The 24,007-nt window shown below is 38.2% G+C and overlaps 1 protein-coding gene and 1 non-coding gene across 7 annotated transcripts in view; both read left to right on the top strand.

Moving 5' to 3' along the window:
* TRIM37 (tripartite motif containing 37) overlaps positions 1-24,007 on the top strand; it is a 140,030-nt gene that overhangs the window by 28,980 nt on the left and 87,043 nt on the right. For all 6 annotated transcript variants that reach the window (XM_012185193.4, XM_012185194.5, XM_042255311.1 and 3 more), the window contains exons 10-12: positions 5,276-5,326; positions 6,317-6,398; positions 20,005-20,081. In XM_012185193.4, the coding sequence (XP_012040583.1) occupies positions 5,276-5,326; positions 6,317-6,398; positions 20,005-20,081 (210 nt within the window). The remainder of the gene's footprint in view (positions 1-5,275; positions 5,327-6,316; positions 6,399-20,004; positions 20,082-24,007) is intronic.
* On the top strand, positions 10,056-10,127 carry TRNAC-GCA (transfer RNA cysteine (anticodon GCA)). Its single transcript has one exon. It is a non-coding gene; the product is annotated as a tRNA-Cys (tRNA).

Genomic DNA, 24,007 nt, shown 5'->3' with positions numbered 1-24,007 from the left:
CATTGCGGACAACTTGAACTCAGATAGTTCTCCTTGGCCAACAAGTCTCCATTTCTCTGTGAATTAACAAATCAGATATAACATTTATATACTGTTCAAGCACTGAATATTACTAAAAGGACTAGGTATTTACTATTGTAAAATAGATTTGAGTCAACTAAGAATGTTCATTAATATTCTAAGGCTAACTCTTTGATAGTGTGGTCAGCCATTTCGGTTTTGAAGATTCCTTTTCTGAAGTGTTCCCCCATTACCAGTGGAAGATAACAAGTGTTGGCATAAATATCACGTATTAGGAAAACGCTCTTACAGTTCAAAGTCGGGTACATGGATCTCCTATATCAGAGCCAGCTGAAGTGTTTCTCCAAAATGCAAATTCCTAGGTTTGTTCCCTGATAGTCTGGAGACAATATTTAGGAAATAATCTTGAGCACCCTGAGTAATTCTCCACTTAAGTTTAGGAACCATTGATGGAGGTAAACTCCTATGGTAATACCACTTAGGCAAGCAACTCTGCTTGACTTCTTGAGTTTCAGTCTCTATCACATCTAGTGATTGTTTTGATTTCTTTTTCCTTTCTAATTGCCCAAGGAACTCAGAACTCCAATAATCTCTTCCTTTCACTACCTTCTTTTTTGGGTAATGATAGAAGGAACTGACATTGGGGTTAGGTGGGGGAGGTGGGACAGGCATTTATAAAGAGAAAGCCACCAAGAAGTTTTTTTTTTTTTTTTTGTAAGTCTGATAATTAAGGAGTTTTCCCTGTGAAAAGGTCACTTTAGAGTCCTCTCTCTCGCCAATAAACCTTACTGTCATACTGGAAAATTTGGCTTTTAACTCTTATTTTTATTAGAAACTCAATTTATGATTTACAGTATAGAAGAAGCAGGTGTTCATGTGTTGCAGAATAGATCAGCAATGAAGAGAGAGCCAAATAAGAAAGTCTAGCATTTATGGATATTAAGTTATGGAGGAAAGTTTAGGTATGCAAAGCATTGGTACTTGTTTCTAAGCTTTGAGCTCAGGGTACTGATTACGTCCTATTGGTTGATGATTTGTGATAAAGCCACAATGTAGAGTAAAAGGTCATTAAACAGTTAATGTGGTTTATAATATTAAAGATCATCTCTGCTCAGCACTGTTGTAAGTGCTACATAGGAGACATGGAATAGGAAGTAATAATCTTACTGGATATATATTCCATATTAAATGGTAGAGATTGTATATTAAAATCAAGTATTTGTTACTCGATTATGTCAGAAATTCTAAGATGAAGTCTAGTTAGATACTGATGTGGTTAGGATGACTTCATAGCCTGGAAAGGAATTGTGTAACAACTTGACAGATACTTAGAATTTCATTGGGCAGATGAGAATAGGATATGTGTGCATAAACAAAAATATGAGGCTGTGAGAAGCACTGCTATATTTGGAAGTCAGCAGAGAAATCATTTCAACCGGAATTTGAATGGCTGTATTGTTTTGGGGCATTTAAGTCCTCCCTGAGCAGGGAAAATACAGTTCTCAGTCCATAAAGAGTTTTAGTTTCTGGGGCAAATGGTCAACTTAGGATGGAAAACTAGTTTTTATGTAGCTGACCAGTATGTTTTCTTAAGGGAACAATGGATACTAATACTGTTCTTCCCTTTGTTTATTAAGTTATGATGAAGTTTCTGGGCTAAAGGTTTGCAAATCAATATTTTTCAGATTATTAGATTAGAGGTGTTTTGAGGCTAGCCTCTCCATATTCCATGAACTTTCACTGATATCATCGTGAGACACATCTAGTCATCATAAAGACCAGAATAGAAGAGGTATAGAAATAAAAGCTTGAGAAGATAAACCTGTGCCTAATTTGCAGGCAGAATGGTAACACCATTGTGATTGTAGATAACCTCTGAATGAGTGAACATAATGTGAAAATACTAATAGTTAAAGGTGGTAGAATTGGTAGATGGTTTAGCAGTCACTGTGACTTTGTGTGTTTGTATAAAGAATGCAGAAATAAATTTTTGAGCAAATATTTCTACCAAATTACAAAATTTTTTCAGCAAATATTTGTAAATATTTCATCTATTCAGTGAATATTTGAATGCCAGCTATGTCCCAGGCATGTGCTGGGTACAAGTAGAGAGCACAGTCGAGAGTTCTTATTTCTTCAGTTATGATTTAGTGAAAAAGATAGGTGATTGAGGCAGGAATAAAATAAAATGTGATCACTGTTGACAGGGGAAGTGTATGTGTCCTGTTTTAATGCTTCCCTGTAGCGCTAGTGTTACATGTATCTGAAAAGTTTTCAGTGAAAAGCTGTATGTATGTAGGAGTACATCACAGTACCCTAGGATTGATCATTATTCCCTGTGCTCTGAATGGTATTTTTTTCTCCACAAGTGAGAGCCATACTGTACCCTCTTGGTCAGTAAGCTTTAGCGACCTATATGCTTTAACTTGTGATCAGGGGTACAGAATCTTCTTGCAATGCAGGAGACCTGGCTTCGATCCCTGGGTCTGGAAGATCCCCTGGAGAAGGGAATGGCTACCCAGTATTCTTACGTAGAGAATTCCGTGGACTGAGGAGGCTGGTGGGCTACAGTTTATGGTGTCACAAAAAGTTGGACACAACTGAACGACTGACATGCTTAACTTGGTCTTCCCTGGTGACTGAGACGGTAAAGAATCCGCCTGCAATGTTGGAGACCCAGATCCTATCCCTAGGTTGGGAAGATCCTCTGGAGAAGGGAGTGGCTACCCACTCCAGTATTCTTACCTGGAAAATTCTATGGACATAGGAGCCTGGTGGGCTACAGTCCATGGGGTTGCAAAGAGTTGAATATGACTGAGCAGCTTTCAGTTTCTTGTTTTAGCTTGTAAGCTTTCTGCCTCACACGACTGCAAGTTAACTGTATCATCTCCATCCTCTATTTTGTGTTTTGGCGAGCCCTTTGGCTGTTGTAGACTGATTAAGAATATGACAGCATTAGTCTGGTCTGAGAACAAAACAATAATAACAAAAACAAAATATATCACAGTGGATATTAAGGATATGGTGGAAGAAAAGTATGAAGATCAGCAGGCAGCTGGGAATTGGTTGAAGTCTGTAGACATTATAAAGGATTTTTTTGATTTTTTTGTTTTTATAAAGGATGTTTAGTGGGAGAACTGACCAATATTTGTGTGATCAGAAGTTGCACAAAATTACGGCCAAAAACATATTATTAATATAGTTAGTAGTTAGTGTTAGTTGCTCAGTAAGGATTAATTAGACAAAAGAATCTAGGAGTGAGGATTGTGAGTCTTCTAACCTAGAACAACTGCCTAGGGCTCTGATTAGGCGTGCTTAACAGTAGGATACTAGCTATACAGTTTCCAGGCAAACTATATCTTATATCTGCTTATGAAAAAGATGTGAGCTGTTTAGCTGTACATACTTATCATAAAATAAAGCCTGGTGGGCTACAGTCCATAGTGTTGCAAAGAGTCAGACATGACTGAAGCGACTGAGCAAAGCAGGAGAATGGACTGTCCCTTTGCCTATCTCCTGTAGATATAGTTTAGTTCTCTTTGGGGGAGACTATGGAACTAAAGTTCCCTAGGTAACCTTGCCTTGCCAAGAAACTGTTAATTTCATCATCTTGCTTGACCCCTATGTGATTATGTATTCATACAACATTATATACTGGAGATGGGAATGGCAAACCACTTCAGTATTCTTGCCTTGAGAACCCCATGAAAAGTATGAAAAGGCAAAAAGATAGGACACTGAAAGATGGACTCCCCAGGTCAGTAGGTGCCCAATATGCTACTGGAGATCAGTGGAGAAATAACTCTAGAAAGAATGAAGAAAACAGAGCCAAAGCAAAAACAACACCCAGTTGTGGATGTGACTGGTGATAGAAGTCAAGTCCAGTGCTGTAAAGAGCAATGTTGCATAGGGGCCTGGAACGTCAGGTCCACGAATCAAGGCAGATTGGAAATGGTCAAACAGGAGATGGCAAGAGTGAACATCGACATTTTAGGCCTCAGAGAACTAAAATGGACTGGAATGGGTGAATTTAACTCAGATGCAGCCATGAAATTAAAAGATGCTTGCTCCTTGGAAGAAAAGTTATGACCAACTTAGACAGCATATTAAAAAGCAGAGACATTACTTGGCCAGCAAAGGTCTGTCTAGTCAAAGCTATGGTTTTTCCAGTAATCATGTATGGATGTGAGAGTCGGACTATAAAGAAAGCTGAGCGCTGAGGAATTGATGCTTTTGATCTGTGGTGTTGGAGAAGACTCTTGAGAGTCCCTTGGACTGCAAGGAGATCCAACCAGTCCATCCTAAAGGAAATCAGTCCTGAATATTCATTGGAAAGACTGATGCTGAAGCTGAAACTCTAATACTTCATTCACCTGATGCAAAGAACTGACTCATTTGTAAAGACCCTGATGCTGGGAAAGATTGAAGGCGGTAGGAGAAGGGGACGACAGAGGATGAGATGGTTGGATGGCATCACTGACTCAATGGACATGAGTTTGAGTAAACTCTGGGAGTTGGTGATGGACAAGGAGGTCTGGCGTGCTGCAGTCCATGGGGTTGCAAAGAGGTGGACACGACTGAGCGACTGAACTGAACTGATAACATTATATAGCTTTATTTTCTAGTCAGTTCAGTTCAGTTCAGTCGCTCAGTCGTGTCCAACTCTTTGTGACCCCATGGATTGCAGCACGCCAGGCCTCCCTGTCCATCACCAACTCTAGCAAATATTTATTTTCTAGTAAATAATATCAAAGTATTTAGGGTCTGTCAGTATTCCTCATAATTTGTTCTGAAGGAGGAAGTTTGGGGAATTAGTATAAAATTGTTTCCTTTTGATTTTTTAAAGCTATTTACATGTTTCATACTTCAGGTTCCCAGCCTAAGCACCAATTTTTTTCTTCTCCTATTTCCATGTATGTGTTGTGCTTAGTCGCAGTTGTATCTGACTCTGCCACCCCATGGACGGTAATCTGCCAGACTCCTCTGTCCACGGGGATTCTCCAGGCAAGAATATTGGAGTGGGTTGCTATTTCCTTTTCCAGGGGATCTTCCCGACCCACGGATTGAACCTGTGTCTCCTGCTTCTCCAGCACTGGCAGATTCTATACCACTTAGCCACCTGGGACGCTCTTAAGGACTGATTTTAGATTAATAAAATTTTCAAGATACTATTGAGAGACTTGACTGTTGTAACTAAATGAAATGTTAAACTTTAATAAGCCAAATAATTTATTTAGTTTTTGTTCCTTTTTAGTGAATTGGTACCATCTTATGATTCGGCTACTTTTGTTTTAGAGAATTTCAGGTAAGAGTTTTCGACAACTTTAGTTTTTTACGTGTATGTAAGTGAGACCAGGAAGGTGTTATTCCTTGGTTGGATACAGACCTAAAGAACTCCTGTTGCTCAGTGTGTAGTCTTAGGAGAAACATGGTTTCTGTTAGTTTCAGAGGTCATTTGTCAGAATTGTTTTATATCTTCTGGATAGCTTGCTTCTCTAGTGTTGGAGATGGAACCCTTGTTTTTAAAAGAAGAGAGTCGACTTAGCTTTTGTTAATAAAGTGAGGTGAATGGGATGACAGAGATTGATGAGTCCTACCCATTCTCAGAAACAAGAATGGTGGGAAGAAGTCCATTTGGGCCCATTTATCTCAGTCCTACATGAGACATTATGGATGAGAGGACATTAGTGTAAGAAATTTGTAAGTTTTGTAACTTGCATGCCAAGTCTGTTAGCTTTTACTGCTTTTTCTGTAAGATTAAAAGCCAAGATCTTAAAACACAAAGATCCAAAGGGACTTGGCTTAAAGGGCGTCACGGAAGTGGGGAACAGAAAATATGAAGTCTTGCCTGGGGAAGAGAAAATGCCAAGGGAGTGGTAACACAACAGACTAAGGCCAGACTGAGAATTTATACCACTTTCAGCTTAATTTGTTTTTTCTTATGTAATAATTTTGTTGCTAAAATATAAACAGATTTTCCCCACATTTCTTTACCCCTTTAATGGTGAAAAACTGCTTGTTGAAGTGGTATTTAATTCAAGACATATTGAGAGGTTTTTTTTTTTTAATGTGAAACTTAAAAGATACTGCTGAATATTTCTATATCATTAAAATTTCTTATATTTCAGAATGTTTGTATATATACATAAGTAGTGGACCTTGACTTCTTCAGTCACCTTCATTTACTTGTCTAGGACATCAAATAAGGAACATAAGTGGTTCGGTTTTGGTTTTCCATGTTGAAACTTCGCAACAGTTTTGATCTGGGGATTTGGTTGGTTTTCTTTTACTTTAGTACTCTGCGCCAGAGAGCAGATCCTGTTTACAGTCCGCCTCTTCAAGTTTCAGGACTTTGTTGGAGGTTAAAAGTTTACCCAGTAAGTTTTTCATTATTTCTCATAAATTTTGAAGTCAAGATGTTTCTTTCAGGGTTCTGTCATACACTGGTTCAACTTTTTTAGTGGAGAAAAGAATAAAATAAGTAAAATTTTATGCTTCAGTAAGTTTTTCATTATTTCTCATGAATTCTGAAGTCAAGACGGTTTTTTCAGGGTTATGTCATACACTGGTTCACGTTTTAAGTGGAGAAAGGAATTAAAGGAATGAAACATGTATATTTCTTTATAGGATATATTGCTAAACTGTAAAAAAAGAATTAAGTATAAACAGTATAAACACTGGCATATTATTGAATCTAATTTCAGTAAAAATATTTAGAAAAGGTTTTAAGTTCTTACTTAGAAAATGATTACAAAGAAACCACATGTATGCTGATTGCATTCTCTTGGTGCTTTCCAGTATGTTTTTTTGAGCTGTGTGTTTTCTGCAGATTGGCAGGTTGGTCCAGCGATATGATGAAATGTGTACTCAGTTCCTATAGCAGGAATATAAGCAGTAGTGTATGCTTTCAGCACATTATACCCAGTTGCATCTCTTTTTGTGGTATTGGTGCACGTTGCGTATATGTTAATTCTTTGGAAGCTGCGAAATAGTGATTCTCATTTTACCGATTATTTAGTTATCAGTATTGCAGTTCATATAGAAGAGGCAAGATTCTTTCTTGTTATTTAGCAATTTCCCTTATTCTCTGAAAGTTATTAATTAGATTTTTAAAAATATTATGAACTCATGTATTTATACTTATTTAGTCTCTTTACTTTGCCTTCTGTGTCACTTTGCTTTGACCTTAATAGTCTACTAGTGACTATAGTAGTGAGCTTTCTTGTTGTCTTCTGTGGTAAGATGTTCTAGTCTCATATATTTCCTACTTAAAATTGGACTTTTTATCCAAAAAGCCCTGATTTCTTTTAGTGGCAGAATTGTATTTCAGGACCAAACTAAGTGCGAGGGGTGCTCATTTCTACCAGGCTGGTCACTGTTTAGAGGCTTTCTTCATGAACAGGACTAGAAAATAACCTAAGTAAATGTATGTGGAGGTTTGTGAAGGGGGGTTAATATGTATGTATGTATTTTAAAATTTATTTAATAGACTTAATTTTTTAGAGCAATTTTAGGTTTAACAACAAAATTGAGTTTTAGGTTCACGTGAGTTTTAGCAGTCTTAGGTTCGACAGCAGAATTGAGTGGAAAATGCAGAGAACTGTACACACACCTCCGGACCCCAGGCATGTGCAGTCTCCCCAGCTATCAGCATATCCTGTACAGAGTGGCGGGTTTGTTGCATTTGATGAACACTGACGCGTTGTCACGGAGAGTGCTGCTTCATTCTTGATGTTACACATTTTATAGGTTTTGTTTGTCACATTTTACGTTTGTTTGTTATACATTTTATAGGGTTTTTGGCTGCGTTGCTTCTTTGTTGTGGTGCATGGGTTTCTCTAGCTGGGGTTGCAGGTTTAGTTGTCCTGAAGCATGGACAGCTAAGTTGTCTTAGTTCCCTGGCCAGGGACCAAACCGATGACGCCTGCATTGAAAGGTGGATTCTTAAGCACCGGACCACAAGGGAGGTCCCTGGTGTGTTTTTTTGTGTGTTTCTTTATAAGTTTATTTTTTAATTGAAAGATAATTGCTTTATAGAATTTTATTGTTTTCTGTTAAACCTCAACATGAATCAGCCATAGGCATACATATATCCCCTCCCTTTTGAACCTCCCTCTCATCTCCCTCCCCATCCCATCCCTCTGGGTTACTACAGAGCCCTATTTGGGTTTCCTGAGACATACAGTAAATTCCTGTTGGGTATCTATTTTACATATGGTAATATAAGTGTTTCCATGTTACTCTCATCAGACATCTCACCCTCTTCTTCCCTCTCCCCATGTCCGTAAGTCAATTATCTATGTCTGTTTCTCCATTGCTTTTAATTCTTCAGTACCATTTTTCTAAATTCTGTATATATGCATTAGTATATGATATTTATCTATATTTCTGACTTACATCACTCCGTATAATAACGCTCTAGGTTTATCCACCTCATCAGAACTGACTCAAATGCATTCCTTTTTATGGCTGAATAATATTCCATTGTGTATATATACCACAGCTTCTTTGTCCATTTATTTGTCAGTGGACATCTAGGTTTCTTCCATGTTCTAGCTATTTTAAATACAGCTGCAATAAACAATGGGATACATGTGTCTCTTTCAATTTGGGTTCCTCAGGGTATATGCCTAGGAGTAGGATTGCTGGCTCATATGGTGGTTTTAATGGAGAAGGAAATGACAACCCATTCCGGTATTCTTGCCTGGAGAATCCCACGGACAGAGGAGCTTGACAGGCCACAGTCCACGGGATCGCAAGAGTTGGACACAACTTAGCAACTAAACCACTAAACCACCATGTTGGTTTTATTCCTAGTTTTTTAAGGAATCTCCATACCATCTTCCATAGTGGCTGTATCAATTTACATTCCCACCAACAGTGCAAGAGCATTCCCTTTTCTCCACCCCCTCTCCAGCATTTGTTTGTAGACTTTTTGATGATGGCCATTCTGACTGGTGTAAGGTGATATCTCATTGTAGTTTTGATTTGCATTTCTCTTCAGTTCAGTCACTCAGTTGTGTCCAACTCTTTGTAACCCCATGAACTGCAGCATGCCAGGCTTTCCTGTCCATCAGCAACTTCCGGAGCTTACTCAAACTCATGTCTATTGAGTCGGTGATGCCATCCAACCATCTCATCCTCTGTCGTCCCCTTCTCCTGCCTTCAATCTTTCCCAGCGTCAGGGAAAATTCTCTAATAATGAGCTGTGTTGAGCATCTTTTCATGTGTTTGTTAGCCATCTGTATGTCTTCTTTGGAGAAATGTCTGTTCAGGCCTTTTTCCCACTTTTTGATTGGGTTGGTTTTTTTCTGGCATTGAGTTATATGAGCTGCTTGTATATTTTGGAAGTTAATCCTTTGTCAGTTTCATTTGCTATTTTCTCCCATTCTGAGGGTTGTCTTTTCACCTTGCTTATAGTTTCCTTTGCTGTGCAAAAGCTTTTAAGTTTAATCAGGTCCCACTTGTTTACTTTTGTTTTTATTTCTGTTACTCTAGGAGGTGGGTCATAGAGGATCTTGCTTTGATTTATGTTGAGTGTTGTGCCTGTGTTTTCCTCTAAGAGTTTTATAGTTTCCGGTCTGAGTGAACTCCGGGAGTTGGTGATGGACAGGGAGGCCTGGAGTGCTGTGATTCATTGGGTCACAGAGTCGGACACAACTGAGCGACTGAACTGAACTGAATTGGGTTGTTCATAATTTTTATTTCTTCCTGATTCAGTCTTCAAAGATTGAACTTTTCTAAGAATCTGTCCATTTTTTCCAGGTTATCCATTTTATTGCCGTATAGTTGTTCATAATAGTCTCTCATAATCCTTTGTATTTCTGCATTGTCTGTTGTAACATCTCCTTTTTCATTTCTAGTTTTGTCGATTTGATTCTTCTGTCTTTTTTTCTTGATGAGTCTGGCCAAAGGTTTGTCAATTTATCTTCTCAAAGAACGAGCTTTACTTTTATTAATCTTTGCTGTTTTTCTTTCATTTCTTTTTCATTCATTTCTGCTCTGATCTTTATGATTTCCTTCTTCTAATTTCTTCCCTGGTAGCTGAGATGGTAAAGCATCTGCCTGCAATGCAGGAGACCCAGGTTTGAGCCCTGGGTTGGGAAGATCCCCTGGAGAAGGAAATGGCAACCTATTCCAGTACTATTGCCTGGAAAATCCCATAGACAGAGGAGCCTGGTAGGCTACAGTCTCTGGGGTCGCTAAGAGCCAGATACGACTGAGCGACTTCACTTTTCTTCTAGTTTGGGGGTTTTTCTGTTCATTTTCCAGTTATTTTAGGTGTAAAGGTAGGTTGTCTATTCCGATGTTTTACTTGTTTCTTGAAGTGGGATTGTATTGCTATAAACTTCCCTCTTAGAACTGCTTTTCCTGCATCCCATAGGTTTTGAATTGTCGTGGTTTCATTATCATTTGTTTCTAGAAATTTCTTGATTTCCCTCATGATTTCTTCAGTAGCCTGTTGGTTATTTAGAAACGTATTGTTTAATCTCCATGTATATGTTACAGTTTTTTTCTTGTAATTGATCTCTAGCCTCATAGCATTGTGGTCTGAAAAGATGCTTGATATGCTTTCAGTTTTCTTAAATTTACTGAGATTTGATTTTTGACCCAAGATGTGGTCTATCCTGGAGAATGTTCCATGTGCACTTGAGAAGAAAGTGTATTCTTCTGCATTTGGATGGAATGTCCTGAAGATATCAGTGAGATCCATCTCATCTAATGTATCATTTAAGACTTGTGTTTCCTTATTGATTTTCTGTTTTGATGATCTGTCCATTGGTGTGAGAGGGCTGTTAAAGTCTCCTACTATTATTGTGTTACTGTCAGTTTCTCCTTTTATGTCTGTTAGTGTTTGTCTTAGGTACTGAGGTGCTCCTATGTTGGGTACATAGCTGTTTACAGTTGTTATGTCTTCCTCTTGGATTGATCCCTTGTTCATTATGTAGTGTCCTTCCTTATCTCTTGTAATCTTCTTTAAGGTCTGATTTGTCTGATATGAGGATTGATACTCATTGCTACTCTTTTGCTTTTCATTTGCATGGAATATATTTTCCCATCCTCTCATGTCCCTTTTAGGTCTGAAGTGGGTTTCTTGTAGACAGAATGTATACGGGTTTTGTTTTTGTATCCATTCAGCCAATCTGTGTCTTTTGGTTGGGGCATTTACTCCGTTTACATTTAAAGTAATTATTGATATATATGTTCCTATTGCCATTTTCTTTGGAGACAGAAATGGCAACCCACTCCAGGTTGTTGCCTGCAGAATCCCATGGACAGAGGAACCTGGCAAGCCACAGTCCATGAGCTCACGAAGAGCTGGACAGGACTGGACAACTAACACACACACACATTGCCATTTTCTTAATTGTTTTGGGTTTGATTTTATAGATCTTTTTCTTTTCTTGTATTTCTTGACTATATAAGTCCCTTTAACATTTGTTGTAAAGCTGGTTTGGTGGTTAACTCTTGCTTGTCTGAAAAGCTTTTGATTTCTCCCATCAATTTTGAATGGGATCCTTCCTGGGTAGAATAATCGTGGTTGTAGATTTTTCCCCTTCAGTACTTTAAATATATCCTGCCATTCCCTTCTGGCCTGCAGAGTTTCTGCTGAAAAATCAGCTGTTAAACCTGTGGGGTTTCCCTTGTATGTTACTTTGTTGCTTCTATTCTCTCTTTGTTTTTAATCTTTGCTAGATTGATTAGTATGTGTCTTTGGGTGTTTTCTCCTTGGGTTTATCCTGTATGGGACTCTTTGAGCCTCTGGGACTTGACTATTTCCTTTTCCATGTTGGGGAAATTTTCAACTATAATCTCTTCAAAAATCTTCTCATACCCTTTCTTTTTCATGTCTTCTTGGACCCCTGTAATTCGAATGTTGGTGTGTTTGATATTCTCCCAGAGGTCTCTGAGACTATCCTTAGTTCTTTTCATTCTTTTTGCTTTATTTTGCCCTTCTGAAGTTATTTTCACCAGTTTATCTTCCAGCTCACTGATTTGTTCTTCTGCTTCAGATATTCTCCTATTGATTCCTTCCAGAGTATTTTTAATTTCAGTAATTGTGATGTTTGTATGTTTTTTCTTTAATTCTTCCAGGTCTTTGTTAATTGATTCTTGCCTTTTCTCCATTCTGTTTTCGAGGTTTTCGATCATCTTTACTATCATTATTCTGAATTCTTTTTCAGGTACTTTGCCTATTTCTTCTTCATTTATTTGGACTTCTGTGTTTCTAGTTTGTTCCTTCATTTGTGCAGTATTTCTCTGCCTTTGCATTTTTTTTTTAAAAACTAACTCTGCTTGAGGTCTCCTTTTCCCAGGCTTCAAGGTTGAATTCAAGATTTCTTTTGGTTTGCGCCTCTACAGTTGGTGCAGTGGTTTGTGTAAGCTTTGTATAGGGTGATATTTATGCTGTCTTTTTTGTTTTTCTTCAAGGCTGAGTGAGTTGGTAATTCTCTCTGTTGATGATTGGGTTTGTATTTTTGTTTTGTTTGTTATTTGCATGAGGTGCCCTGATCATGGTGCTACTGGCAGTTGGGTGTTGCCAGGTCTTGTATTCAAGTGGTTTCCTTTGTGGGAGTTCTCACTATTTGTTACTCCTTAGGTTTAGTTCTCTGGTAGTCTAGGGTCTTGGAGTCAGTGTTCCCACTCCAAAGGCTCAGGACTTGATCCCTGGTCAGGAATGAAGATTCCACAAGTGGTTTGTTACGGCATTAAATGAAATTTAAACACATACCCAACAACAAGAAAACAAAGATGATAAAATGATAAAAATAATGGATTATACACATATACATACATATCCACAAGCAAAATCAAAACAGTCTAACAAAAATAAAGTTCAATAGATTGACCCAGCGAACAAAGGAAACAAAAAATTATATCTACCCATTAAGAACAAAACTAACTAAAGCACAAACTGGAAAACGAAACTAAAGCAAGGTGCCCACTGGAGAACAAAGCAATGAAAACAAAACTATCAAACATGTTGAAAGAAAGACTAGGTTTGCAAAGCTAAATAGAGGTAGATAAAGAAGATTTACATACATTAAAGATCAAGTGCAAGGAGAAAAGAACAGTAGGAAAAGCAAATAGAGGAATAAATGTAGAAAAAATAATAATTGGTTTAAAAAATTAAAGATTAAAAAAAGAAAAGAAAAAATGGTAACTCCATAGAACTTCAAAAGCCCAACGCAGGGGCAGAGTTTTATAACAACTATAATAAAATGTGTGATTGAAAAGAGAAAGGAAAAAAAAACCTCAAAAGCTTGATTAGATTTCATAGTGCCAATAAAATTTACAATTACACAGAGGCCCGGGGTGGGGTAGGGTGGGGGAGCAGTGGCAGGTAGGGGTGGAGGGTGGAAGGAAGAAAGAAAAGAAAAAAAAATCCAAAAGAAACCATAGAACAAGTTGAAACAAAAGAATAAATGTTTCTCTTGAGTCACTGCTGTCAGATTCCTTTCCCTCACTGGGAGTCACAGTCCACCTCTCCTCCCTAGGATGCCCTCCAACACTTCGCTGGTCTCTGGACCTGCTGTGGGGGCAGCTCAGATACTAATCTGGTCCTGCTCCTGTGTGTTCTTGCCTCTGTTCTTGTCCGCAGCGTCAGAACTAGTGCGTTTTCTTTTGTGGGACCTCTCAATATCCTTCTGTATATTCTGTAGTCACAGAGTCTGTGTAGTTGATCACGTGGATTTAATCTGCAGCTTGTACAGCTGGTGGGAAGGTTTTGGATCTTCTTCCTTAGCCAAACTGCCCCTGGGTTTCAATTGTGGTTTTATTTCCACCTCTGCATGTGGGTCCTCCACTGAGCTTTGCTCCTGAGGCTGCCCTGGAGTACTTGGGTCTGCCCCAGTGAGGGCCGAGTGTGGAGGTGGTGCAGCTGCTTGGGTTGCAGGGATTCTGGCAGCACCAGGTACTCAGAGGAGTTGGCAGCTAGGGAAGAAGGGAATGTAGGGCTCTAGAAGGGCACGGCAACCAGTATTAGACAATACACTCCAGTATTCTTGCCTAGAGAACCCCCCACCACCACCACCCCTGCCAGCAGAGAAGCCTAGCAGACCACAGTCCACAGGGTCACAAAGAGTTGGACACAACCAAAGCGATCCCCCGTGTATAGACTCAAGACTTTTTTTTTGCCTGTGGCAGCTCTGCCCCACTGAGGGTTCAGCATGAAGCTGGCGCAGCTGCTTGGCTTACAGGGACCCTGGTGGCACCAAGTGTGCAGGGACACGGACTGCCTCAGCCACTGGAGTTACGGCCCTATCAGTCTTTTTCCAAGCCTCCGGAAACTGGGGATCAGAAGGCCTGTTTGGCTAGTCTTTCTCTTTAGCTCTGCCCATTCAGGTGCTTAGAGGGCTCCCTTGCCTGGGGTCCTTCTCTGTTGTTGATCACACACATCAGGCACATAGAGGGCCCCTCCTGGCTGGGGTCCTAATCTGTAGATCTGCGTGTCAGGCACTTAAAGGGACACCCTGGGTGGGGTCCTCCTCTGTAGTACAGTGCGTCAGGCAATTAGTGGGCCAGCCTCTCTATTGTTCATCTTCCCATGCTGGATGTGGGGGAAGAGAGGCTGTGGTGATGGCTCCATCCCCTACGCCTTGTTTCCATGGCTGCCCGCCTTTCCTCCAGGGGCATTTCCCACCACATCTCCTCCCTTACATCACCTCTGTCAGTCTTTCCACAGTCAACAGCAGCCCTTGTCTTGGGTTTGCTCCACAATCCCTAAGGTCCAGATCGCAGCTGCTTGGCCTTCTAGGGGACCTGCCTGCCTATCCAGGGTATGCATGGCTGCGGCAGGGACTGTCTGTATCTCATTCCATTTTGGCTGCCGCATATCAGCTGTTTCACTTACTGCCTTAAATGTGTCTCCTCTGACTCAGACAGTTACCCTGATGTGGGGATTGGACCCTTGCTTCAGTTGCCCCACCCACCGAGGGCAGGTCCAGTCCTAGTAACACTCCTGTTTTTCCTCCTTCATCTTCCTGAGCTTTGCATGATTCTGTATATTCTTATCCGCTGGTCAGGTGCTCCTGTTTGCTCTCAGCTGGTGTTGTGTGTGCACTTCTGTGTCTGAAGGTGTATTCCTGATGCATCCATGGAGAGATGTACTCCACATCCACCTCCTCCTCCACCATCTTATTCTCCCTGTTTGGGGTTGTTTTTTTTTTTTTTTTGACACATGTATATATGTAATTTTTTTTTTAAGTTTTTTAAAAAAATTCTACTTATTTTTAGCTGAGCTTTCTTCGTTTTCATTGCTGTGCATGGTTTTCTCTTGTTGCCACGAGCAGGGACTCCTCTTTGCCATGCTTGAGCTTCACATCGTGATGGCTTTTCTTGTTAGGAAGCACAGGCTCTAGGCGCTGGTGGGTTTCATTAGTTGCGATACCTGGGCTCTAGAGCATGGGCTTAGTAGTTGTGGCAGTTGGGCCTAGTTGCTTCTCATCATGTGGCATCTTCCTAGATCAGGGAGTGAAACCACGTCCCCTGCATTGACTGGTGGATTCCCAGCCACTGAATCACCATGGAAGTCCCTGTCTGTATTTTTTAAAAAATAAAATAACTCATGAGGTCACACTAACACTTATAGTTCAAATTCAGAATTATAGAATTTTTAAATTTTCTTTATATTACACCCACAACTCATTTCTTCTATTCTAGGAACCTACTTTATGAAACCATAGGAAATAAGAGAATTGTAATGTATCATAATGAATCATTCATTTGCTCTATAAAGAAAATTTCAGGAGAGGAACTCAGTTCTACCATCAACTTGAGAAATTCTACCATCAGTTACTGAGAAAGCTTTAAAAACTATTTTGCATATACTCTCATTTCCCTCTGCTGTGTCTAGACAGCTGTTAGGGTTCAGAGCTTGTTTTCTAGTAAATTCTACTGGAAAGGTTAATGGAAACAATATTTCCTGAATTTCTGTATGTTGAAAATAATTTATATCCTTTACCACTCTTTTTTTAGAATTCCTTCCCTTTTAAGACACCCCAGAGCATTGAGTGGAGTTCCCATCCTTTTTAAATCCACTAGTTTACTACTATATGTGTTGGGTTTTTTGGGCCTGTATTCTCAGTTACATGCTGGGCTCTTTCAGTGTATAGTTTTAGATTTCTTAAAAGAAAATATTTCCTGAGTTACAGTTTTAAATATCTCCTTTGTTTCTACTGTTGGTTTTCTCTTGGGACTTTTATTATCTGCATTTTGAATCTTCTTTGCCTTTGTCTTTAATACTTACCACTTTCTGATTTTTTAGCTCTTTCTTCATTTCTTTTTAACTTAAAAGTTTTTCCTTGTTCACTTATTTTTTAAAAGAGATCAGCTGTTGTGCTTATTTGCCCTGAACGTTCTTTTAGTTCAGTCTTTATTTCTTAAATAACTTCCTTTTATTTCTGATTCTTCCCTTAGTTGTGTTACTTGATATCTGAGTTTTTCTAATACTGATTTCTGTTATTCTTTCATATCATATTTTCTCAGCTTTTCTTTTCTTCCTGCAGGCTCTCATATTATTTTCTTAAGAGTCCTTTAGGTTATTTTGAAATAGGTTACAATTTTGATCTTTGAGTTTGTTTTTCTAGGGTGCTTTCATTGTCTGTAGGGATGTTATTTTACCCTTTATTTTCTCTTTCATTTTGGTAAATAATGCATAACATAAAATTTACCATTTTAACTATTTCTAAGTGTACATTTAGTATTGTTAAGTATATTTACATTGTTGTGTAACTAACTTCCAGAATTTTTTCAACTTGCAAAACTGAAGTGCTCTGCCAGTTAAAGAATAATTCCCCATTTCCCCTTCTCCTCAGACACATCACTCTGCTTTTTCTTTCTGTGAATTTGACTACTCTAGATACCTCACATATGTGGAATCTTAACACAGTAACATCTTCTTGTTACTGACTTCTTTCACTTAGCATATGTTCTTAAGATTCCTCCTCTTCCTAGCTTATATCAGAATTCCCTTCCCTTTTCAGGCTGAGTAATATTCTGTTGTATGTATATACCACGTTTTATTTATCCATCTATCAGCAGATATCTGACTTGCTTCTGTCTTTTGTCTTTAGTGACTGATGCTGTTTTGAACATAGGTGTGTAAATATCTCTTCAGTATCCTGCTTTTTATTCTTTTGGACATATACCCAGAAAGGGCATTGCTGTACCACGTGGTAGTTCTGTTTTTAGTGCCTTAAGGAACTATGCTGTTTCCTACAGTAGTTGCACCATTTTACCTTCTCATCAGCAGTGCACAAGGGTCCAAATTGGTCCATATCTTCGTCAGCACTTTTTGTTTTCTGTTTCTTCGGTAATAACCATACTAATGGGGATGAGGTAATTCATTGTGCTTTTGATTTATATACCCTAGTAGTGTTTTTGAGCATTTTTTTCATGTGCTTGTTAAGACATTTGTATATCCTTTTTAGAGAAATGTGTATTCAAGTCCTTTGCTCATTTTTTAATCAAGTTTTTTGTTGTTGTAGAGTTGTTCAAGTGTATATATTCTGGATGTGAAAATGTTAGTTGCCCAGTCAAGTCCAACTCTTCACAACCCTGTGGACTGTAGCCCACCAGGCTCCTCTTTCCATGGAATTTCCCAGGCAGGAGTGATAGAATGGTAGTCATTTCCTTCTCTGGGGAATCTTCTTGACCTAGAAATCAAACCCAGGTCTCCTGCATTGCAGGCGGATTCTTGACTATCTGAGCCACCAGGAAAGCCTCCATATTCTAGATATTGACCCCTTATTAGGTATATGATTTACACATATTTTTCTAACTTTTAAGGTTTCTTTTTGCTCTGTTGATCATGACCTTTGAAGGACAGAAATTTTAAATTATGTTGTAGTCCAGTTTGTCTGTTTTGGCTTATGGTTTCATATCTAGGAAATTCTTACCAACTCCATTGTCATGGAGCTTTTCGGTTATATTTTCCTCTTAGACTTTTATAACTTTTAAGACTTATGTTTAGATCTTTAATATATTTTGAGTTAATTTTTGTATGATGGAGGGGTCTAGCTTCATTCTTTTGCATGTGTATAACCAATGTGATATGTCAATCAGAAATCCGGTGCTTTGCTTTCTGAGAGATTTCCTGGTTCTTCTATCCTTGTAATCTGGACCTTTTCCTTCCTTTGCTTGTGTTATTTCTATGCTATTTATCTTTTATTTTCCTCTTAGCAGTTCCTTTGCAGTCTTTAGACCTGTCCCCAAAGACCCTGGATACTCGTTTTTCAGAGTTTAGACTTACTAGACTGCATTTAGTTTTTATACTCGGTTGGTATTATATTGAGCAACTTTTTTGCATTTTCTAGTGTTCTGTGGCTTACGATGCTTTTCAGTGACTAACTCTTGGCCATTTGGTGGTTTTCCTTTTTTCTGGTCCATTAGATGTCCCATTGCTTCTCTCTCCTTCCTCCCACAGTGTTGATACAAGGCAGGTCTTTGTGATTATAGTTGGTCTGTCTTTATCTGCTTATGTTTTGGGGGTTGTGGAGGTAATCTGTTACCTGGTTTTGTTGTAAATGTTGTTTGTGAACGTTTTGTTTTGATGTTCAATTGTTGTTTTACTTTCAGATTTTGAGAGTTTTAAAAACTATGCGCCATTGTGGCAGTTTTTCCAGAATCCTCTGCCTATTGAAAATTCTTAAAGCAGGTATTTTGTTAGAGGTACAGATGGTGCATCGATAAGAATTATAAAAATCTTGTTCCTTAAAATTAAAAATTAGGTCAAAGAGAAATTTCTAATATTATTATGTGATAGAATCAGAATAAAAAATGTTTGCTACCTTTTATTAATTGACTGTATTCCAGGGAAGTTGTTTTAGGACCAAATTTTAAAAGAAGAAACTCCAGTTATTTGCACATGGATGTTGGTTGATTTTTAAAAATCAGTGTAATTTGCTAAATAATTTATATTTCATTATATTGAATAAATTTAGCACATTTTGACAAATACATACAGTTGCACAGTCATTATCATAGTCATGAGTTTTGTCATCCTCAGAAGTTATCTGATTTACCTTTTTCAGCTAATCCTTTTTCCTCTCTTCCTGGCCCCTCTCAACCACTGGTCTGTTTTTGTCACTATACTTTTACTTTTTCAGAATTTTATATAATGAGATAACGTATAGTCTTTTGTGTCCAACTCTTTTCCCTTAACTGACTATTCATGTTTCTGTACTGTTGTGTTCACTGAATGATTACCATGTCAAACCCTGAATGCTGCATCAGGACCTTTGAGAGCAAAGTAGCCTATAAATGAAGGGGTTCAGAAATAGCTGTAACCTTCTGTAGACCTATCCCTGCGCTCAGCCCTCACAGTCTGGTTGGGCAAATGTGTTTATACATGTGGTTTTAACAAATGTAATCTCACACAGCCCTTGAGAAATACAGAAGGGAATAATTTTATTCGTAAAATCTCTGCAATAGAAATATGAGCAACTTTAAATCTCCAGACAGAATCTTATATGGAATCCTGACATATGAAACATAGAAATTATATTTAATTACTTTCAACATCAAGTGTTACCTTTTTCTAATTTACTCCTTTTTAATCTTAAATATTATCTCCTTTTTTTTTTTTTTGTCTCCTTCCTCAACTTCCTAGTGAAGTTGAGACTTTTCATTTTTGGGGTATATTTCTTTGGGGTTTTTGTTTTTCTTGGAGGCTCATTTTTAAGAGTTCCGTATGTGTTGAAACTCCTCTTTTCAAAGTAGTTGATATTTTCCTTTGTTTGTATGCTTTAATGCTTCTATCTATGTAGATAGATATCTATCTAATTCTTCTTCTATGTAGAAAAAAAAGTTTGTGGACTCTTGGTCTTTTTATCAGCTCTCTTACTGCTTTTAAACTTAAAACTACTTCTCTATCCAAATATCAGATACTGTTCTATATTTTGTTTCATTATGGCTTACATTTTTACATTTAAATTAACTGGAGTTTCTGTTTACATAACATCTTTTTCTTTTTTTTTTGAGGATGGAAATGGAGTTGTTCGTGGTTACTACTTATCTGTATTTCTGGAACTTTCAGCTGGCTTGCCAGAAACTTCCAAGTAAGACATGCAATTAAGTAACAAACTTTAGTGTGGGTTTACATACCTTCTTAGCATTTTTTGTTAACTACTTTTGTTGACTAATATATTTTATGTCTGTTAAGATATTACACCAGTATGGAATCTCTGGCATAGTATGTTGGCATAGACTTGTCAGTTCTTAAATTATATGGCATTAGGACTCTATAATGTTAAATTTTATTGGGAAATCCAAAGAATTTTTCTTTATATGGGTTTATCTGTTGGTATTTTCTGAATTAGAAATTAAAACAAAAAATTTAAATTTTTGTTAATTCACTTTAAAGTAATAATAAACCTATTACATATTAGCATAAATAACATTTTCTTGGAGAATAACTTTTTCTAAAGCAAAATAGTACTTGGTGAGAAAATGTATTGTAAAAAACCTCTTAGTGTATGGCTATTCAGTTTACTGTAACAAGTTGTTTGGGTTGAAGTATATATTTAAAATCTGGCCTGATGGATTTTGAATTTCATACGTAGTTGGGGAGTCTTTTACAGTGCGATACAGTTCACATACCACATGAAAGTGAAAGTGTTAGTTGCGCTGCTGCTAAGTCGTTTCAGTCGTGTCTGACTCTGTGCGACCCCATAGATGGCAGCCCACCAGGCTCCCCCATCCCTGGGATTCTCCAGGCAAGAACACTGGAGTGGGTTGACATTTCCTTCTCCAGTGCATGAAAGTGGAAAGTGAAAGTGAAGTTGCTCAGTCATGTCCAACTCTTAGCGACCCAAGGACTGCAGCCCACCAGGCTCCTCTGTCCATGGGAGTTTCCAGGCAAGAGTACTGGAATGGGGTGCCATTGCCTTCTCCGAGTTAGCTAGGAGATGAGTTAGTTGTGCACTCATGTCCAGATCTTTGTGACCCCATGGACTGTAGCCCTATAGGCTCCTCTGTCCATGGAATTCTCCAGGCAAGATTGGAGTGGGTAGCCATGCCATTCTCTAGGGGATCTTCCTGCCATCTGAGCCACCAGGGAACCATACCATAAAGTTCATCTTATAAATATAAGTGTAGAATTCAGTAGATTTTCATATATTCATTGAGTTCTACAGCTATCACCATATCTAATTTCAGAATATTTTCATTTTTTTTCTCTTTAAAATTTTTTGGCCATGCCTCATGGCATGTGGAATCTTAGTTCCCCAACGAGGGAGCAAACCTGTGCTCCGACACTGGAAGCAAAGAATATTAACCACTGCTGCCAGGGAATTCTGCAGAACATTTTCATCACCCCACAAAGCAACACTGTACTTCTTAGCAATCACTTCCCCTTCCCACCCAGTTCCTGGCAGCCCTAATTTACTTTTTGTTAGGGAGGAACACTTTAAAAAGCAGTTTTAGATAATTGTGAATCATCTTTGATATTACCCCAAAACTGAACAAGTGCTTGTTTGTTAAATGTAATTTGTAGCATGAAATCTGGAACCATATCAGTGAATTTTATTTCACTCTGTTACACCATAATCTGTTGGTTTGAATTGAGATATGTGCTTCTAGTTAAGGCATAATAGTGATAACCCTTTCTTCTATAACAACCAAAAAGAAAAACATTTTCTAGACACCAGACCTGAGGCAGCAAATGAAAGCAATCCCTGAGAGACAAGAAATAAATCATATCCATGATTGCCTCACTTAACCTTGAGAGAGTTTTCAGGCCATAATACATGGAAGCAGAAATGCAACAGAGTCTGGCTAACACCTTGAGTTGAGGAGACTGTGCTGAGTGTCCAGAAAGACCAGCATACCTACAGTGCAGTGGTCAGAACACCAGAAGAGAGATCTGTACAAAGAACTCCAGAGAAGGGCGTGGCAACCTACTCCAGTGTTCTTGCCTGGAGAACCCCATGGACAGAGGAGCTTGGTGGGCTATAGTCCATGGGCTCGCAAAGAGTCGGACACAACTCAGTGACTAACACACACTCTTCAAATATTCTGCAGAGTATTGAGTAGGGCCTGCAGGTAAAGAAACCTACCTGAGGCTGGGGGAAGGACCATCTGGGAAGGTTTAGAGGGAGTGGTGCCTGGTGCCTGGTACAGGGCCAGTAATTGTGTGTATGCCTATCACTATAGTGGTAACTTCTGATCCATGGGGCATTGAATGAAGTATACAGCATATTTTTGCCTCCCTAGTGGAGAACAGTCCTAGACTGGACATTACTGCAGACCCATCTAACAAATAAAAGCAAGACCTGAAAGAATTGAATTGTTTCCAGGCAACCTAGCAGCAGTCTAGAGCAGAGCTCAAGAAAACTGATAAGATTACAAAAATATCCAGCACCCAACAAAGCTAAGGTTATATTATCTGTTATTCAGTCAAAGATTAATTGGCATGCAAAGAGGCAGGAAGACATAACCAATACTGAGGAGAGTAATCAGTTGATTTGAGCAAGAACTGTTTTCTGTTTTTTTCAATGTGAGTTATATCTATTGGTATTTTATGAATTAGAAATTAAAACATTTAAAAAATTAATTTACTTATGATAATAAACTAATTGCATTTTTATGACTAGTAACTCTTTCTAAAACAAAATAATATTTGATGAGAAAACTTGTATTGTTTTGCATTTTTGGAAATCTTTGTATGGCTTAAAAAGACAACTAGGTTCTCATGTGAGAGTTAGGAGAAAATATTTTTCTCAGTTTTTATAAGTACACTCCATCTGTTCAAAAGTTGAATAGAGATATGGAAGATACAGAAAATTAATACTGAACTTATTGAGAATGAACTAACTCTATTTGAAATGAAGAATACACTGGTTGGCATGAATGACGGATTAGATACTACAGAAGAAAGGATTGATTGATTAATTAATTAAGAAAGGATTAGTTAATGAATTAATGGATTTGAAGGCATTAGCTATAGAAACTATTCAAAATGTGAACATAGAGAATAGAATTCCAAAACTGTAAAACAACTTTAAGTAGCTTAATGTACAAATATCTGGAGTCCTTGAAGAAGGGGATGGGAAGGAAATAGTAAATACTTTCCAGACTGGATAAAAGCTTTAAGCCCATGGGTCCAGAAGTTAGTGAACTATAAGCACATGAAGCATGAAGGAAACATCAAAGCACATCATAATCAAATTGCTTAAAACCAGTGGTAAACAAAATATCTTAAACTGTCAGTGAAAAAAAAGTCATTAACTTTAGAGGCACAGAGGTAAGGGTGAAATCAGGTTTCTCACTGGAAACAATTCAAGTGAAATGATAATATAGCAACATTTTAAAAAGATTGAAAGAAACTAACATTAACCTAGAATTTTATAATCGGCAAGAATATATTTTAAAAAATACAGTGAAACTAAGACATTTTCAGATCTGAGCTATAAGAAATGTTAAAGTACATGCTTCACACAGGGTAAATAATACCAGTTGAACCTCTGAATTTAAACAAAAAAATGAAGAGCACAAGAAATGGAAATTACTTGTGTAAATAAAGTCTTTTTTCTCTTACCAAAGTAATTTTAAGTGATAATTGACAATATAATAAAAAACAGCATTATATTTTGGGGTTTTAAACATATTTAAAAGCAAAATTCACAACAAAAACAGCTGTATAAAGGCCGAAAGAGGAACTTTCTAGGTGGTCCAGTGGTTAAAATCTGCCTGCCAGTCTTGGGGACATGGGTTTGATCCTTGGTCCTGGAAGGTCCTACATGCCACAGAGCAGCTGACCCAGTGCACCACCACCACTGAGCTTACGCTCTAGAGCCGATGAGCCGCAACTGCTGAAGCCTTCACGCCTCGACCACATGCTCTGCAGCAAGAGAAGCCACCACACGGAGAAGCCTGTGCACAGGAGAAGCCTCTGCTCACTGCAGCTAGAGAGAGCCTGTGTGCAGCAGTGAAGACCCAGTGAAACCAGAAATAAATAATTGTTTTAAAATGCCAAACGATTAAA

Source organism: Ovis aries, chromosome 11 (assembly GCF_016772045.2).
Source record: "Ovis aries strain OAR_USU_Benz2616 breed Rambouillet chromosome 11, ARS-UI_Ramb_v3.0, whole genome shotgun sequence".
Taxonomy (NCBI): Eukaryota; Metazoa; Chordata; class Mammalia; order Artiodactyla; family Bovidae; genus Ovis; species Ovis aries.
The sequence above is the reverse complement of the archived record's forward strand: the minus strand, read 5'-3'. Positions and strand labels throughout refer to the sequence as shown.